General features: G+C 42.9%; 1 protein-coding gene across 1 annotated transcript in view; it reads right to left on the bottom strand.

Annotated features, from left to right (window-relative positions):
• Positions 1–13,307: 13,307 nt before the first annotated feature.
• The window catches only part of LOC149793786 (uncharacterized), a 131,813-nt gene continuing 126,495 nt past the window's right edge, over positions 13,308–18,625 (bottom strand). Inside the window, exon 8 of the mRNA XM_089969052.1 lies at positions 13,308–14,743. Within this exon, the coding sequence (XP_089825178.1) occupies positions 13,866–14,743 (878 nt within the window). The 3' untranslated portion in view covers positions 13,308–13,865. The remainder of the gene's footprint in view (positions 14,744–18,625) is intronic.

Below are 18,625 nucleotides of genomic sequence, written 5' to 3'. Positions count from 1 at the left end.
TGGATAAGACCCAGGCATTGCGACGGAAAATGTCCGGAAGGAAACTGCGATTGTCCATGTGGTTACCATTGTAATTGCGTAACGGAGTTTGCAGACGAGTGCGATTGTGAGCCTTGCGATGGGACCGATGCTGTACGTTGTGACCTGAGCGATGCCGTAAAGCATCATGGAAACTTTAGTGTCCCTACCCCTATCATGGAAAGTGATGCTGTGCGTGTCAAACCTGTGGGATGCGAAAGTGATGCCGCTCGTCCTCTTGGACACTTTACTGGGTTTCGTTTTAAAGGGGAATGTTCACCTTCACGTCTACCCCCCTACGGATGTCATCCAGCCCTGAGCAAACTCCTGTTCCTGTCACCCAACCCTCATCGAAACGAACCTGTGAAAGACGAATATTCGTTTCCTGTGCGTTTGTCGGAATACTGCGGCTTTGAAAATCGTCTTCAATCGTTCAAAGGAAAATGGCCAAAGTATCTGGGAGGACCGACCCCTGAAGAATTAGCCAGAGCCGGATTTTTCTACTTGGTCGAAGGAGATAAAGTCAAGTGCTTCAGTTGCGGTGCGTCACTTCACCACTGGGAACCGCAAGATTCGGCCTACGTAGAACATGCTCGATGGTCACCGAATTGTCATTACTTACCTTTAGTGGGACCGAGACATTGAAGTAACTTCTTACCATAATAATCTGTTCATGGATACTTTACAAGAGAACATTCGTGCTTTGCCTGTGGAGTTGAGAGAACGCATTTATCAAGAGCTGGTCAAAATACAAGTGAAACGTAAAGAACAATTGCAACCGTTACGTCACCGGTGTTTGAACCACTGGTACCTGAAGGCTATACAAGGATTGATTCAATTGAAAGTGTTCCATCGGACAGACATTGATGAACGATCCTCTAGTTTTAAAAAGGATTGGTTTGGTATGGACGATTCTACCTACATCATTGTAAACGTACTGCATCGAATTCCAGAGGAAGAGTTAACGAATTACCAACATCTTGAACACAATGTCAACTTGGTGAAAGAGGAAACTTCTGAACGAATTGTAATGTGTAGATTAGTGACTCAACGATTTAAATTCGACACTGAAGTAAAGCCATGTTTGTGCAAACAGTACATTTCTTGTGTCAGACCAAAGAGGATTTAGTATGACCTATTCATGGATACTTTGCTAGAGAACATTCGTGCTTTGCCTGTGGAGTTGAGAGAAAGGATTTACCGAGAGCTGGTGAAAATACAAGTGAAACGTAAAGAACAACTGCATCCGTTACGTCACCAGATCTTTAACCACTGGTACCTGAATGGTATAAGAGAACTGATTCGTCAGAAATTCTTTCAATGGTCAGACATTGTTCAACACTTTGAGGTCGCTAATGATCGACATGTTCATAATTATGGTTACTACGAGATTCACCTACAGCAATACATTGAGGAAGACAAGTTAAAGGATTACCAACATTTGTTACGTGGAATCTACTTAGCGGAAGAGGAAACTTCTAAACGAACTCTGACGTTTCGGTTACAGTATGCAAGATTTAGATTCCCTACTGGAGAACGAAGATCTCTGGCTAGAAAGTACGTGTATTGCATCCAAAAAAAAGAGAATATAAAAACAGGCTGCCATGCCACGGTTTATGTCACATGTCATCCAACAGATTCCGTGGAAGGAACTCAATGACCATATTCAAACCGTGGATCATTACCATCAATTATTACAAGAATTTTATCCATTCAATTTGGGACGACAAGTGGTGTGTGTCTTAGTGACTTGTTTTCTGGGATTTCGTTTACCAGCCGATTCTTTGTGGACTCTTTACGATCAGTACTTACCACCTCAATGGCCTTAAATGGTCACGAAAAACTCCTTTTGCTCAAAGCCTTGCGTTTTCATCTGGATACTTCTCGACCTCAACAGGAAAAAAAGATTCGTCAACTTTTAGCTACCCAAGACGTGTATGACGATGTGTGTGTAGCTTGTGACTTACATCCCCATTGGACAGATGTCCGTGCCTGGAAAGAATGGGGTTTTGAGGCTTGGACCCAAGAAGTGGCCCAGTATGCACGAGAGTTGTTCAAGGAAAAAAGTTACTTTTCAACCCGTGTTAGTGACGGTGCCAGAAGAACCCGTCACCCAGGACAGGACTGTCGTGGACAGACCTGAAAGACCCTTTCGGGAGGACACTTGTGTGACCTTACCCACTACTATAGAACTGGTTAGAACATTACCCAAAACATGTTGTTGTACAGACACTTGTGTTTATTCCACGTTCATCGTTATCATGTGCCTTTTATCCTTGTACTTAAGCCTTTGGCTTTTATGTATTTTTGTCTTTCGTATTCATGTTTGAAAAAAAAAAACATTCAATAAACGTGTTCTGAAAAAGTATATAAACTCTTGTCTTGTTTGTTTTCGTGTCACAAGTGACATTTCTCACACCATGGCTACCTCTACTGTCTCTGCTCCCTCTTCCTCTACTGTCAAAGTCATCGACGAACACTTAGATCGTGCCAGTTGGGAGGCTTTGTATCTTCGCCATCCCTTTAACATGCTCATTGCTGGACCTAGCGGTTCTGGCAAAACCGAATTCGTCAAACGTTTGATCGAACATAAACATCATTTGATCGATCGGCCACCTCAACGGATCGTGTGGTGTTACAAAGAGTGGCAATCGGCGTACAGCCTCTTGCGAGAAAGTCAAGGCGATTTCATCGTGTTTGTGGAAGGCATTCCTAAAGAAGACGACGGCATCGTCTCTGACTCCCGTCAAACCCATTTGGTCATTTTCGACGACATGTTAGGAGAAGACGAAGAAGAAATTAAATTGTGGTTCACGCGCAAAGGGCATCACCGTAATGCCAGTGTCGTTTACATCACCCAAAATTTGTTTCAACAAAGTAAAGCCCATCGCACCATCAGTCTCAATGCGCATTACGTGGTCTTGTTTAAAAGCCCTCGAGATAAATCACAAGTGCAAGTCTTAGCCAAACAGTTAGGAACGCCTTGGCTGACTCAGGCGTACGACGATGCCACTCAAACGCCACACGCCTATTTAGTCGTCGATTTGAAACCTACGACCCCCGAGGATTTGCGATTTCGTACCCACTTGTTTCACCACTAGGGCCAAGACGGAGGGCCTGTCCTGTACACGTCTCCGTCCTCGACTTCATTTCACTCCCCATAAAAAAATCTATAAAAGCCTCAGACCCTTTTTCGTCTGTCTCACACAGTGTGAACATGACGTCCCTTCAGTCGCATCTTCCCGTCAAATTGATTCGTGCCTTGTATGGCATCAGTCGAGAAAAAGATCCACAAACACGAGCTCGTGTCTTAGAAGCTAGTCTCAAAGAAGTCTTACGATGGTTCACGGTGACAGCACGTCAATTACTCCAAGGAATCATTCAGATTCCTCATCAAACCAAACGCTTTTTCGATCGAAACAAAGTTGCTTTGGTCCAACTGGCCGATCCCCGCATCGATACTCAAACCAAAAAACAAATCATTTTGAAACCTGGAGGGAGCGGTACTCTAGGAGGGGTCATCATTCGCTCACTCTAAAGATGGGATCCTAATGCCCCCAAAGTTATCCCCAAGACAGAAGTCCAACGAAGCCACAAGAAGAAAAAGAAAAAGACCAGGTCCCCAAGAAGAATAACTTCTCCAGTGGCAGGACCCTCCTCTTACCAGACACCACCCCGGAAAAAGAGAAGAAGTCCCCAGAAAAAGAAACAGAGAAAAAGTCCTCAGAAAAAGAAAAGTCCACAGAAGAAAACTAGTCGCAAGAGAGGCACTTCAGCCAGGACGCAACCTTACACTCGCAAACCACGACCTGCCACAGCGGTGACTGCGTCTCCGGCAGCCTCACGTTTGTCCACTTCTCCGTTGATGTCACCAGGAACTGAAGAGTACTTGGAGACGTTGATCACACCAAGAACTTCTCTGTTGATGACCCCCAAAAGAACTTCCCCAGTAGCAGGACCCTCCAATTTAGTGGCAGTGGCTGCTGCTCAAAAAGTACCTTCTCCCAAAATCAAAGTCCATGAAAGATCGGGTATGTTACAAAGTTTACTGGATTTGTCCAAGCAAGAACTGGCTCGATTTAGTCCGTTGCGTACCCCTGCACGACGTGTCATGCCTGTCATGAAGTTGATACGACGTAAAGACAATCAGTGGCGACGCGTTCCAGTATAAAAAAGGCCTGTGACCAAGTAGGGTATCAGTGTTTTTTTGGTGCTCCTGAAGACTCAAAGATGTCACCCTCCAGAAAACCCCAAGGAAAGAAAAGGAAAGGACTGCCACCACGTTTAGCTAAACATGGGGACATGTTATCTGTCCTGTCCAAAGCTTCTCCACCCCTACCAAAAAAACTCATTCAAACGGCCTCCAAAGAGGTCATCGATACCGTGTGCGAATGTTGTTTGAACGTTTTGAAAGGCACGATCCCTTTGTCCAAACACCAGAAACAATGCTTAAGCAAACATCGTCACGTTCTTCGCCAAATGGTTCGAAAGAAAATTCCCATTCGTCAAAAAAAAGAAGATGTTGGTCCAACGTGCAGGCATTTTGCCTCTCTTGTTAGGCCCCATACTGAAAGGAGTCTTGGGAACCATGTTGGAAGGACTGGTGGGAGCAAGATAAAAAGGCCCTCGGAGGTCCCAAAATCTCAGAATTGACCCCTGACAACCCCATGGAAGGACGAAAACTAGCTTTAGTGCCTTACAAACGATGGATGGAATACCATCGTTGGCAAGAACAACGCACCCCGCATTTACCTCCCAATCCCAATTTGAGCGAGATGTCCCAGTTACAACACGAATTGCAATCCTTGATGGATCGCCAAGATTTGTCCGAAACAGAAAAATCGCAAAAGTACGGTCAACTCTTGCAAAGACTGCAACTCTTTCACCAGAAAGCTTTAGACGAAACAGCTTTACCCACTCTAAAAGATTTTAAGACCTTGATGAAAAGTCCAGCACCATCATCATTACCACCACCACCACTACCATCCCGAAGGGTCACCAGAGATGCTACCCCACAAAGACCTGAGGAAGAAGAGATGCGCGAAGTATTTCAAACACCGTCAGCAGCTCCCATTTCGAGTAAGATTGCAGCATCCTTGTTGAACCCGTCCCCCACACCCCAACGAGAAGAAATGAAAGCTTGGGTTAAAAAGATGATGTCCACGCCTCCTTCGACAGAAGTGAAAAAGAAAGAAGGGAAACCAGAAGCGAAAAAAGAAAAGAAAACCAAAGCCATTCCATTGCCACCTCCACCACCACTACCTTCGACTTCTACTCCCGTAGCCCAGCGAACACGTAAATCCGTTTCCAAACCACGCTTTCGACCCACCCAAAGTAGCATCACCGAAGAGTGGGTGACTTATTAACACACCAACACAAAAAATGGAAAAAGTCTTAGCCAGCATTTACTACGATCCCTCGCATCCTGCAGGTTACGCAGGAGTTCAAAAATTGTATCGTGCTGCCAAAACGCGACTGAAAAGTCTCCGTTTACCTCAAGTGCAACGATGGTTACAAGAACAAGCTACCTACACTTTACACAAACCCATTCGACGCAAGTTTGCCAGAAGTCGCACCCGAGTGGAAGGCATCGATCATCAATGGCAAGCCGATTTAGCCGATGTCTCTCATTTGGACAGCTACAATCGTGGTTACAAATAATTGTTTTGTGTCATCGACGTCTTTTCCAAATTTGCCTGGGTCGTACCCTTGACTTCCAAATCGAGCAACGAGTTAGTGCGAGCCCTGCAACGGGTGTTGAAACAAAGCGGTCGTCACCCTCTTCGATGGCAAACGGACAAAGGCACCGAATTTCTGAACCAAGCTTTCCAAAAAGAATTAAAGAAACGTGACATTCATTTTTTTACCACCGAGAATCCCGAAACCAAAGCCAGCATCGTGGAACGTTTTCAACGCACTTTGAAAGAACGCACGTGGAAATATTTTACGCATCACCACACTCTGAAGTACATCGACATCTTACCGCACCTGGTGCAAGCGTACAACCAATCTTACCATCGAAGCATCGGACGTGCCCCGCAAGACGTGACTCCCGACAACGAAGTGCTCGTGTTTGAGCGCCTGTTCGGTACGTCCCCGACGAGGGCTGTCCCCAAGAAAAGTAGAGAGTTGGCCGTAGGAGATTGGGTGCGCATTGGCAAAACCAAACGCACTTTCGACAAAGGTTACTTGCCTAACTGGACGACCGAATTGTTTCGCGTCACTGGACGAGTGCATGGCCGTCATCCTGCCGTCTATAAATTGGAAGACATGAACGGAGAAGTGCTCAAAGGAACGTTTTATTTACCCGAGTTACAACGTGTCACCAAAAAAGAAGACGACGTGTACGACATCGAAAGCATTCTCGAACGCAGAACCCGTAAAGTGGGCAAACGACGTGTCAAAGAAGTCAAAGTACGTTGGAAAGGATATCCACCCAGTTTCGATTCTTGGATCGACGCTTCGCAAGTCATCGACTACAAAAAGAAGTGACCATCATGCCCTTTCACACAGCAGACGCAGCTACGTCGACCACTCCTCCTTCACCCAGTTCTTCTGTGCAAGATTTACAAAAACAACCCTTGTGGGTGTGGTGTGGAGAACGTGTGCCTAAAACGCAAATCGTTTTTTTCTGCCAAATCTTCGTGGTGTATTGTGTCATCGGGGCAGCCATTGCCAATTTGAGTTTGCAACAAGGAGACAAACAATTGTGGACCATTTTATTGAGCAGTTGCATCGGTTACCTGCTTCCCAATCCCTCCCTGAAATTCTCCTCGAACGGGAACCTTGTGTCCAGTGCCAGTGTCAGTCACCACTCCAATCACAACCAGAACCCCATTTTAGACGGAGACATGCCTCTGACGTCCAGTAATATCCCCTCGGACAGCCACAGAACTCTGGAATTATGAGTCACGAAAACCAATTTTACTTAACCTTACCCAGTGACAGTTCCATGGAGGTGTTTCCCCACAACACGTTGTGCTGTTACACGGCCAAATTACCTCAAGCCATCCCCTTAGATCACGAAGCCCATTGGGAAGTGGCTTTGGTAGAAATGATTCACCCGACCCAAGTCCTCAATGTCCTTCCCAATCAAAATACATTTGATGTGGAAGTTCATGACGAGCAATTGCAACAGTGGATGGATAGCAATGTCAAATATGACAAGAAAACCCGTACACAAAAGTACACCACCTATCACTTGTTCATTCCCCCAGGCTATTATTTTAGTGGTCAACATTTGGTCAGCACCATGACCTCCAGGTTTAATGTGTTTCTGAAAGCTTTGGAGCATGTCAACAAAAATGTCACCATGGAGTACTACAAAACAGCTCGTCGCTTCTTGATGAAATTTGAACGGAGTAAAATCCTGTCCATTTTATTTTGTCCTGAATTGTACGACATGTTGGGCGGAGACATGGACATGAGAAAGACCATGATCAAGAAAAACGAATTACCCATCGTTTACGACAACGAGTCTTTTAGCAAGTTATTTCGTGCCCCGGTAGAACTGAACCAAGGACTGAATTTGATGTTTGTGTACTCCGATGTGGTGGAGTATAACGTGGTGGGACACACCTCTGTGCCGTTACTGCGTGTCATTCCTTTCAAAGTGGATTCTGCCGCGAACGCTGACGAGGAAGGTGGAAACACTTACCACGTCCACCGCGAATTTGTCCATCCTCACTATTTGCCTGTCAGCAAGTCGTATTTGGACACGGTCAACATTACTATAAAAGGAGATTTGGGACAAAATATTTCATTCACCAAAGGAAAAGTCACGGTGAAACTCCATTTTCGAAAACGGTTTTCTCACGACTCGTAAGTCATGTATCCAGTGTACCGAGGGGTTGCTCGACAGCGAGGACACGGTTTAGGAGACATGTTAAAATCGGCCTTTCGTTCGGTGGCCCCGGTGTTGAAACCGATGGTGACACGCGGATTGCACGCCTTGAAAGATGCGGCACTGACGCAAGGCAAAGAATTTCTCCAAAATGTCATCATCGACAAACAAAACCCTAAAGAAGCCTTCATGAGGGCAGGTAAAAATGTCTTGCTGCAAACGAGCAAAGACATTTTAGGCCGACGAGACACACCTATAAATGCCCTGCACGCTACCGAGTCAGGCATTCAGCAAGGACAAGGCAGAAAGAGACGACGAAGAAGAAAATACCCTTTCACCAGACTTCAAGCTAGAAAGGCCAAGAAAAGAAGAACCGTACGAGACTTAGACGTTTTCGATTATTGAAACACAGAAAAAAATGATGCATCGAGAATCTTGCGCTTGTTCCAAGACGGAACTGGATCTGTTTGCCATGGCCCCCCCCCCCACCATGATGACCATGCAAGAATCCCAATGGGTGCAATTTCACCCCGTCTCCTCATTGACAGCCTCAGCTCCCATCGAGTTTGAAATCAAAGGACAGCCCGAAGATTACATCGATCTGAATAGCAGTTACTTGTACTTGAAAGTCAAAGTTGTCGATGAGGACAATTCGACCCTAGATGGCGATGAGGTAATAGCTCCCGTCAACAATTTCATGCATTCCTTGTTTAGCGGAGTGGACTTGTACTTGAACAACAAACTGGTCAGCAGCAGCATGGATACTTACCCTTATCGAGCGTACCTGGAAAATCTCTTGACGTACGGAATAGACGCCAAGAACACTCATCTCAATGCCTGTGTGCTATGGGAAGCTGACGAAGGAGGCCAGTTTGAAGAATTCGAAATTGATGCAAAAAAAAACACCAAACAATGACGGATTTATAGAACGAAGAAACAGAATCAAAAGTGGAGATAGTTTAGAACTGATGGATCGTTTGCATTTGGACATGTGGTTGCAAGAGAAGTATTTGCTGAGCGGGGTGAATGTCCGCCTGAGACTGAATCGGAGCAGTGCCACTTTCCATTTGATAGGTACTACTGCTTGCAAAACTGTCATCGAGGAAGCCAGGCTCTACGTACGACGCGTGGAAGTGTTACCTAAAGTGGGTAACGACATCAGTCAAACGTTGAGCAGAACGACCGCCAAGTATCCGATCCGTCGCGTGGAAGTGAAAACCTTCACTATTCCCAAGGGACAGCGATCCATGATCGAAGATCATCTGTTCCAAGGACAGCTACCGAAACGTTTGATCGTTGGTATCGTCGAGAATGAAGCCTTCAACGGAGATTTGGGTAAAAATCCTTTCTACTTTCAACACTTTGGCATGTCCAAGATCGAAGTCAGTCGCGATGGCAAGACCTTGTGTACCCGACCTTTTGAACCTGACTTTACCAAGAAGAATTACTTGAGATCGTACTTGTCCCTGTACGAAGGCACTGGTCAGTTAGGAACAAACACCAGTCACGGTATTACGTACGAGGATTATGCAGGAGGCTATGCTTTGTGGGCTTTCGATTTCACTCCTGACCAAGGCAGCGACGAGGGACATTTCCACCCTATAAAATCTGGCCAGATTCGTGTGGAAATTCAGTTTGCAAACCGTATCCCTGATGAAACGGTGAACGTCATCCTGTATGCAGAATTCGATAATACCATAGAAATCAACAGTTTGAGAGAAGTCATTCTAGATTATTAGAAGCTATGGAAGACTGTTATCCCTCTTTACCTAGTGGAGAAACTTTGGAGATGAAATGTGAGGAGACCATGGAAGGAGAATCTCAAGACAAAGACGAAGAAGTTGTTATAATGAAATCGAGATGGCCAGAACAAGAAGCCCATTTAGTCTCCTGTTTTGCCAAACACTTGGTGGAAAAAATGACGGAGTTGATCAAGAAAAATTGCTATGGATGCGAAAACGATCATCCCAGTCAAATTCAACACGATAAATGCCTGATGTTAAGTCAAGAAGAAAAATTGGACGAGTATCTGGACGAAGCTTGGAGTCTCATCTCGAACAAAGACGTGTTGCACCAGTGGTATAAAGACTTGCGTGAACATTCTTGTCCACCATTAACCACTCAAGAGATCCATCGTATCGAAGCTCTCCTGAATCACAGTGAGGAAACAGAACGAATAACCGTTTATTCGTCAGACATTTTCAAGCAAAAAGTCAGGATCGAATTGACGACTTGTTATTACCTGTGAAGAAGAAGAAAAAAACACACACACAAATCAATGGATACCTGGGAACTTTATTACCTTTTGAACCACAGTTCGTATACGGCTTCTTGGAATCCTGTCGTCTGTGCTAAAGATGAACTTCCTCATCGCAAACCTAAAGACCATCAAGCTTACGTGATCAACACGGACGACAGTCATCTCCCAGGAACCCACTGGGTAGCCGTTTACTTTCCTCAAGAAGGATGTGTGGAATATTTCGATTCGTACGGATTGCCCCCTTTGGAAGACGATATTATCGACTTTATGAGAAGAAATGCTCAAACCACCCGATTCAATAACGTGAAATTACAAGGCACAGATTCCTTGGTGTGTGGACAATACTGTGTGTATTTTCTGCATCATCGCAGCCTAGGCTATTCCTTAGAACATTTAGTGACTCATTTCGATCCTCGTTCTTCTGCTAGAAACGATGTGAAAGTAGATCGATGGTTTTGTGACCATTATGCTTATCTTTTGTCTCAAGCTAGGAAACGTAGTGTCCATCAATGGCCTAATGATTTCCAACAGTGGAAATCACAATTTCATTCACAACGTTGTCAGCCCTGTTTAAAGTAGACTGTAAATTGAGAAAAAATTGTTTGATGTTATAATGTTGGATTATTGTTAAAAATGTTAGAGTTGTTGTTTAGTGTTAAGTGATTTTTGAATAAAAAATGTTGTGTTTTGAAAAAAAATGCCTTTGTCTTTTGTTTAGCTATAAGAATGTTGGATTGATGCTCTTTCATTTCTTACTATCCCTCTCATGACACTCACTAAACGTTGCGACTCAAAAACCGTGTGGGGGATGTTTTCCTTCACGTCCGCGCTTTGACTTTAAGAAGCGGGTTGTTTCCAGTCTAACCATCCATTGTCGACTCATCCTCCTAAGAAGATGTGCTCCAAACTAGCTAAGCTCAACGAAGCCTACGTGAATTTGCATAGGGTCAGACACAGTCTGATACCGAAGCCAGAAGAAATAGAGAATGTGAGAATGTTAAAAGTCACTGAAGACCTGATAGAAGAGCTCTTCAGAGAAGAAGTGAACAGGGAGAAAGAAGAATGGACAGAGAAGCACAGACTTCAGAGACAGCAGCAACAGCAGCAACAACAACAACAACAACAACAACAGCAGCAACCTGAAGCTGACAGAGGCTTTGTCGATTGTCGTATCGACACCAAAGAGTTCTTCTTCTCTTTCCGAAGAAGCAGACCTATCGCCAGAAAGTCTATCCTCAGAGGACATCGCATTCTTAGAAACTAAAAAAGAATGCCATAGCAAAACAAAAAAAAACAGCCCTTTTCAGGGCTACCCCAATACCCTAGAAAAGAAATAACTATTAATTTGCCAATGTGTGTAGGTAGAGTAGTGTGAATATAAACACTAACTCTTTTATAAAAAATGTGAGGGTATATGTTTGTGTGTTTGTGTTTGTAAGTGCTGAAGTACGTTGGTATGGATAGTAGATTAAAATGATGTCTTTTTTGGTGCTTGAGGTGTATATTTGGGGGTTAGATTGGATTGCTTTGCGTATGTGGATAGTCTATTGAAGTGATTTATAAAAAATTTTAAAATAGTGATGGGTAGCATAAAAAAGTGAGTGAGTGTTTCTTTTAGGTCCGCGCGTTGTTTCTTTTGGTTATGATCTAGGTAAGATCAATTTTATGTTTTTAGGGGGATGTTTTCCTTCACGTCCGCGCTTTTAGTATAAATTAAAAGTCACTCGTCAGTCCAGCTACCCTTGTTGATTGATCAACACTAGAAAAAATGAGCAGCAGACTGACTAAATTAATGGAACTTCAGATGCATCTGGAGTATGCCAGATGCCTCCTGAATGAGCTGGCTGCAGAGGCCCTTGTGGAAGAAGCCAGGATAGAGCAAGAGGAAGAAGAGGAAGAAACAAAGAGAGGGATAAGGTCTCACGTGTTCATGATACAGAAATGTGAGGTGAAGCCCTGGGTGATGGAACCTCCACAGTTACAGCCACAACAAGAACAAGTACAGGACCCACAAGAGGTAAGGAGACCAATTGTTCATCCTCGAATGAGGAATAGAAGACAAAGGGAACAAGAAATGTTCACTATTCCGCAAACGGAGGAGTGGGACAGTGAAGCCACTCAACCCTCGTCAGCTCTTCCAACAACTTCAGTCAATTGGACCAATGATTGGAGTAGGCGTTGTGTCTGTGGTGCCAGACCCGGAAGGTGCCACCATTAGCCAGGTGCCTCTGAAGTTCCAAAAACAGTCTTTTTCAGGGATACCCAATACTCAAGAAAAGAAATAACGATCCATTTGCCAATATGTGTAGGTAGAGTAGTGTGAAAATAAACACTAACTCTTTATTCATAGTGTGAGTGTATGTGTTTGTGTGTTTGTGTTTGTAAGGCTTGTGTAAGGTTGTGTGAATAGTAGATTATGGGTTTTTTTTATTGTTTCTTAGCGTATGTGGAGAGTATAGTTTGGATTTTATTATATGAAATGAGAAAAGTGGGGGATGTTTTCCTTCACGTCCGCGCGTTGTTGGGTCATGATCTAGGTAAGATCAATTTTATGTTTTAGGGGGATGTTTTCCTTCACGTACGCGCTTTAAGTATAAGAACCCACAGTATTCGTCGTTCAAACCATTCTACAGAGAAGATGGCTTCGAACCACATGGATAAATTTCAATCATTGCAAGACGTCCTTGACAATTTGGGCATGATAGAACAAATGCTAGTACGATTAGTTGAAGACCACTATTCTTATAGTCCGCATAGAGTAAAAATGGAGATTAACAACTTACGAAAAGCAAAGGACATGATAAGTGGTGTGATGAAGGAAATAAAGGAGGAGAAGGAGGATGAAGAGGAAAAGATAAGAATAAGAACATGGAACGAAAAAATTGAAATAGAAGAAGAAAATGAGAAGAGGAAGAAAGAAGAGGAGGAAGAGAAGAAAGAAGAAGAGGAGGAGAAAAAAAAGAAAGAAAAGAAGAGAAAGAGTGTTGGAGATAAAATAAGAAGTTGGTGGAGGAAAAGAAGAAATTAGAAGCAGAAGAAGAAGAAGAAGAAGAAAACCCAAAGGCCCTTTTCAGGGCCCCCATATTTCTCGAAAAGAGATAGCCTTTCAATTGCCTACCCCTTTTTTAAAATTTAAATTTAAATTTAAATTTAAAAAAACTTATTTTTTAAAAAAAAATCCCATGTTTAATTCCCCTTGTAGGTAAAGTGACCCACGATTTATTCCCATGTTAAATTTCCATTGAGGCTAATCTGACCCACGATTTTTTCTCCATGTTAAATTCCATTGAGGCTAATGTGACCCACGATTTTTCTCCATGTTAAATTTCCATTGAGGCTAGAGTGGCCCAAGGGGTTCTGTAATGCTAATTCCCATTGTCACTAGGGTGGCCCCATATACTACTTTCATATTTCCACAGGTCTAAACTCGTATGACCAATTTACACTTGAATGGATTAACTCTAACGTGTATCTCGTACTTCATTAAATAACAGACCTCCCTAAACGTTGTTGTTGCTGTTATTGTGAGTTTCATGCGATTTTCCAGCACATGATAAGCTATGTACAGCAGCCAGTGCTGATGATGGAGGAAGAACCTGGAAAACCTCCAGGAAGAACCACACACCCATGGGAAGCTACTGACAAGCTTTCTGATATACATACGCAAACACTGATGAGTTATCTATCTGTAAAGGAAAGTGGATAAGAAAACTGACACTCCCACTAAACACTGAATCACGAACTTTACATCTGAATGGTTAAAACTCCAGTATGTGTCATCATGTGCAAGTTTTGACTTTCACTCTCACTAAACGTAATATCGCAAAGTTCACATTTGAATGGTTGTTCTCCAATATGTATCCTCATGTGCATATTCAAGCTGGAACTCTTCCTAAACATTGTATCACAAAATACACATACATATGTTTTATCTCCAGTATGTACCTTCATATGTGTCTTCATGGCTGAACGCCTACAAAACACTTTATCACAAAGCTCACATTTGAATGGCTTTTCTCCGGTATGTGTCATCATATGTAACTTCAGACTTCCACAGTCTTTAAACATTTTATTACAAACTGCACATTTGAATGGTTTTTCTCCAGTATGTATTCTCATGTGCACCTTCAAGTTTGAGCTTCTACTCAACATCTTAGCACATACGTCACATTTGAATGGTTTTTCTCCAGTGTGTAACCTCATGTGTACATTCAAGCTAGAACTGTGGCCAAACATTTGACCACAAATACTGCATGTAAAGGGTTTTTCTCCCGTATGTATCGTTATGTGCTTCCGCAAACTTCCCCTCTCACTAAACAGTCTATCACAAACTTCACACTTGAATGGCTTTTCTCCAGTATGTACCCTTTCATGTGCTGTCAGCTTACCACTTTGGCTAAATGTTTTATCGCAAACCTTGCACTTGTATGGTTTTTCTCCGGTATGAATGCTCATGTGCTTGCTCCGATCACCGCTCGTATTACACAATTTATCACAAACTTCACATTTGAATGGTTTTTCTCCAGTATGTGTCCTCAGGTGAACCTTCAAGTCTGAACTCCTGCTGAACATTTTACCACAATCTTTACATCTGAATGGCTTTTCTCCTGTATGCATTTTTCATGTCCATCTTCAAGATGGGATTTTAGTAAATATTTTATCACAGTCTTCACACTTCTGTTTCTTGGCATTACTTAATCTCCTTTCATTCACGCGAGAGAAAAACAAACGTGGCTATCGTTTTGTCAAGACAGTTGCATATTAAAAATAGATTTTCTCCAGCATGTATCCTTTTGTGTACCTTTATCACCAAATTCAACAAAAAAAAATGTATCCCATACGTCACATAGAGTGGTATTTCCCTAGTTATGTCTTCTGATGTGCATCACTATAACAAAACATGTATCCCATACGTTACAAAGAGTGGTATTTCCCTAGTTATGTCTCCTGATGTGCATCACTATAACAAAGGCGTAACGGAACATTTGGTACAAAAGCCAGTTCGTAGCGTTGTCGTTTCGTACCGGATGATTCATCCCTTTAAGTTAAGCCTGTTCACTTCCTTCACATGCATTTGCTTTCAATCCGATTATTTCCAACATCCCTCCAAAAGGCAAAGAGTCGGATGATGTTTTGATTCAAATCCTCTGTTGTGATAGGAGCGATACACGTTACTAGAATGATCATGATTGATGTTTGACCAAAGAACAGATTATTCGGCCTTGTACTGAAGCTTTTTCAAACACTATTCGCGCGACTGCCGTGGACACAGTGAAGCGGAGAATGAAGCAGGTCCAAACGCAGTTAAACGTAACGTAAGTCGAAACGTACCTAAACTGAAACGTACTTCAGTCAAAACGTACCCAAGTCAATACATATCTAAACCAAAAGGTAACCAACTCAAAATCGAAACTTATAGTCGACAAACCTTAACTTATTTATGTGTGGGCTATCCCTTTATCCGTCCCAGCATATATTGTTGGTAGGACAATAGGGATGCCAGTAGTAAGGTGGGCCACTATACGTACAATGGAAATTAGCATTACGGAGACCCCTGGGCCACTATACGTACAATGGAAATTTAACATGGCGAAAAATCGTGGGTCAATATACGTACAAGGGGATTTAACATGGCGAAAAATCGTGGGTTAATATACGTACAAGGGGAATTAACATGGGAAAAAAATTGTGGGCCGATATACGTACAAGGGGAATTTAACATGGGGGAATAGAGTTTGGGGATCGTTTAGGGACAAAGGGGAATTGAATATGGGATTTTTTTTTTTTTTAAATTTTTTTTTAAAAAAGGGGTAGGCAATGGAAAGGCTATCTCTTTTCGAGAAATATGGCTGGCCCTGAAAAGGGCCTTTGGCTTTATGTTAATGTATTCATTAACATAAATGGTACCGCATTGGTCTTCTTCTTGTCCTTAGGCTACGTCTCACTGTTGGTCCGTAAATCAGGACTCTTTTCAGGCATCCTTGTCTTTCAACGTAGATCCTACGTATCCACAGGCTGGTGTTTGTCCTGTGGACAACGGTCCACTTGGATCGGACATACATGAGCATGTCCGTCCGGAACATCATGGAAGACACAAGCGTAGAAGATTGCACATCGGTCCACATCTTGAAGCGACGAGAACAAGTGAATCAATGCAGTGAACTGCGCTTATTTATAGGTACGGGAAGGATTGAAACGGATTGAATTCATTCACCAATCCGAACACGCGTTACAAAATTCAGTCACCTCGCATCCAATCCGAAGAGAGCAGTCTGTGACGTCACGTGGTCTATATAGATTCGTTAGCGCTTGTGTGCAGTCAATCTATGCGACAGTGATTCAACATGACGGAAACTCAGAAAACGATCCATTGGGGTGCACCAGCAGGGGAGACTGCCCAAGGGAACCCGGACTTACTTTCAGAAGAGGTACATTGGGATTTTGTGGATTTTCTTACCTCGCAAGAATTTGTTCCGGAACCTTCGTTACCTTCTTCATTACCGCAAGTGGAGAATTTTAGACAGAGACAGAAAGAAGAATTGGAGAAATTTATGCAACGACAAAAGGAAGCGGAACAAGCTTTTCTCCTACAGCAACAGCAACAGCAACAAGAAGAGGTAAGAAAAAAACAACAGCAACAACAGCAAGAAGAAGTAGCAGCAAAGAAACAAGAGGGTGAAAATCAAACGGCTACGGTACTGTTGGACATTTTAGCGGAGTTAAGAAGTCTGAAACAAATGTATCAGACTTCTTTATCACGACCGAAGAGAATACGACCTTCCCGAGCTAAACACGCCAACCCTGTGACCAAGCCTGTCGTACCACCCTTAGTAATTTCAACCCAATCATCAGAAGTAGGCCTTGGCCGTGGCAAAGGCTTAAGGCAGTTAAAGTTGATTGGTTAAACTCACCCCTACACCAAAATAAAAAGGCCCTTTTCAGGGCCACCCACATTTCTCGAAAAGAAATACAATTTCAATTTGCCAATAACTCAAAAATAAACCCCACCCATTTTACCCTTATAGTACGTGTCTGTGTATGAGTGCGTGAGTGTAGCTTCTTATTTTAAAATCAAAACTCAAAGACACTTAATTTATATCATTCATGTATTCTTTTATCCATTTTTATACAATCCAATTCACAATTCACCACAGAACACTTTAATAAAAGATCATTGACTTCTTCTTTCTCCTTGTTTAGTCTCTCTGTTTTTTGAATTTCTTCACCGTTTTTTCCTCATTTTCCTCCCTTCTTCTTTTCTTCTCCTGTTTCTTTGCTTCTTTTAAATAGAATTGTCTTCTTTCTTCCTCTTCTTCCTCTGAAGAATCCCTCTCTTCTTCCGAAGAATCCCTCTCTTCTTCTGAAGAATCCTTCTTTTCTTCTGACTCCTCTTGTTTCTTTTTTGGGCAATCTGGAGACCAATGTCCTTTTTCTTTACAATAATAACAGGTATCTTGACTTTTGTCTCTTTTAGTCCCTGTTTTTGTTCTTTTTTGACGGTCTGGACACTCTGAAGACCAATGCCCTTTCTTCTGACAGATATAGCAAGTATCTTGACTTTTATCTCGAAAGGAAGGAGAGTAGTCCGTCGGCTGGTCTGAAGAGAATTTTCTAATGACCCCTCGCAAAGCTCTGACGAAATGTTCCATCTGGGTAGTCTCTTCCATCGTTGTGCTCGGCTTGAGAGTGAAATGAATAGTGAAAGGACAAGACACACACCCTTTTTATATACGCTGGTTTGCCAAGACTATAAATTAGTCTGTGGTGTTTAAACTTGAGTCATTTGACGTTTTGCACTCAAGATGAAACGATCCCATTCATTCGAGAAGAAAGAAGAAGAAGAAAGTAAGAGGCAGAAACGTCATCTATCGCCTCGTACCAGGGCTGAAATCTTGGCACAAATTCATGCCAGTGATTTTGAAGAGGACATGAGTGAACCAGAATTTGAAACCTCTAAACCAAGTTCGTCACCCTTAGTCAACCCTGAAAAATACTATTCCATTCGAGAGACGGAAAAGCGATCCTCTAGAAAATTTAGAACCACGGCTTACACCTACACGGTGAAGTTTAAAGATTTCAAGGCCGACGTACCCTTAGAGAAAGCAGAAGGGTTCATCACCGAGATGTGGGATTCTTTGCTCACCGCACTCAAGCGACAATGTCAACCCAAAGAAGACGATCGCTTGACACTATCCATAGATCACGACGGTTTGAAATCCCCTGTTTGGATCGAGTTTAGCAGACCTGCAGAACTAACCCCTTCCAAAATCATGGACAAGATTCAACACGTACAACAATCTAATGACCAGTTTGACATCACCGATGGTAAAGCCACACTGAAAATGGCCCACGTCTCTCTTCCTCAAGGGACAGGACGCAAAAAGATGTTATTGGTGAACGAGCTTCGCAGCATTAAGCGTAGTCTTGTCCAAATTCACAATCCTCATGACCAGATGTGTTTAGCCCGTGCCATCGTGGTGGGACGAACCTATGCCAACAAGAAC

Source organism: Sinohyriopsis cumingii, chromosome 8 (genome assembly GCF_028554795.1).
Source record: "Sinohyriopsis cumingii isolate HCF-2022 chromosome 8, ASM2855479v2, whole genome shotgun sequence".
Lineage (NCBI taxonomy): Eukaryota > Metazoa > Mollusca > Bivalvia > Unionida > Unionidae > Sinohyriopsis > Sinohyriopsis cumingii.
The sequence above is the reverse complement of the archived record's forward strand: the minus strand, read 5'-3'. Positions and strand labels throughout refer to the sequence as shown.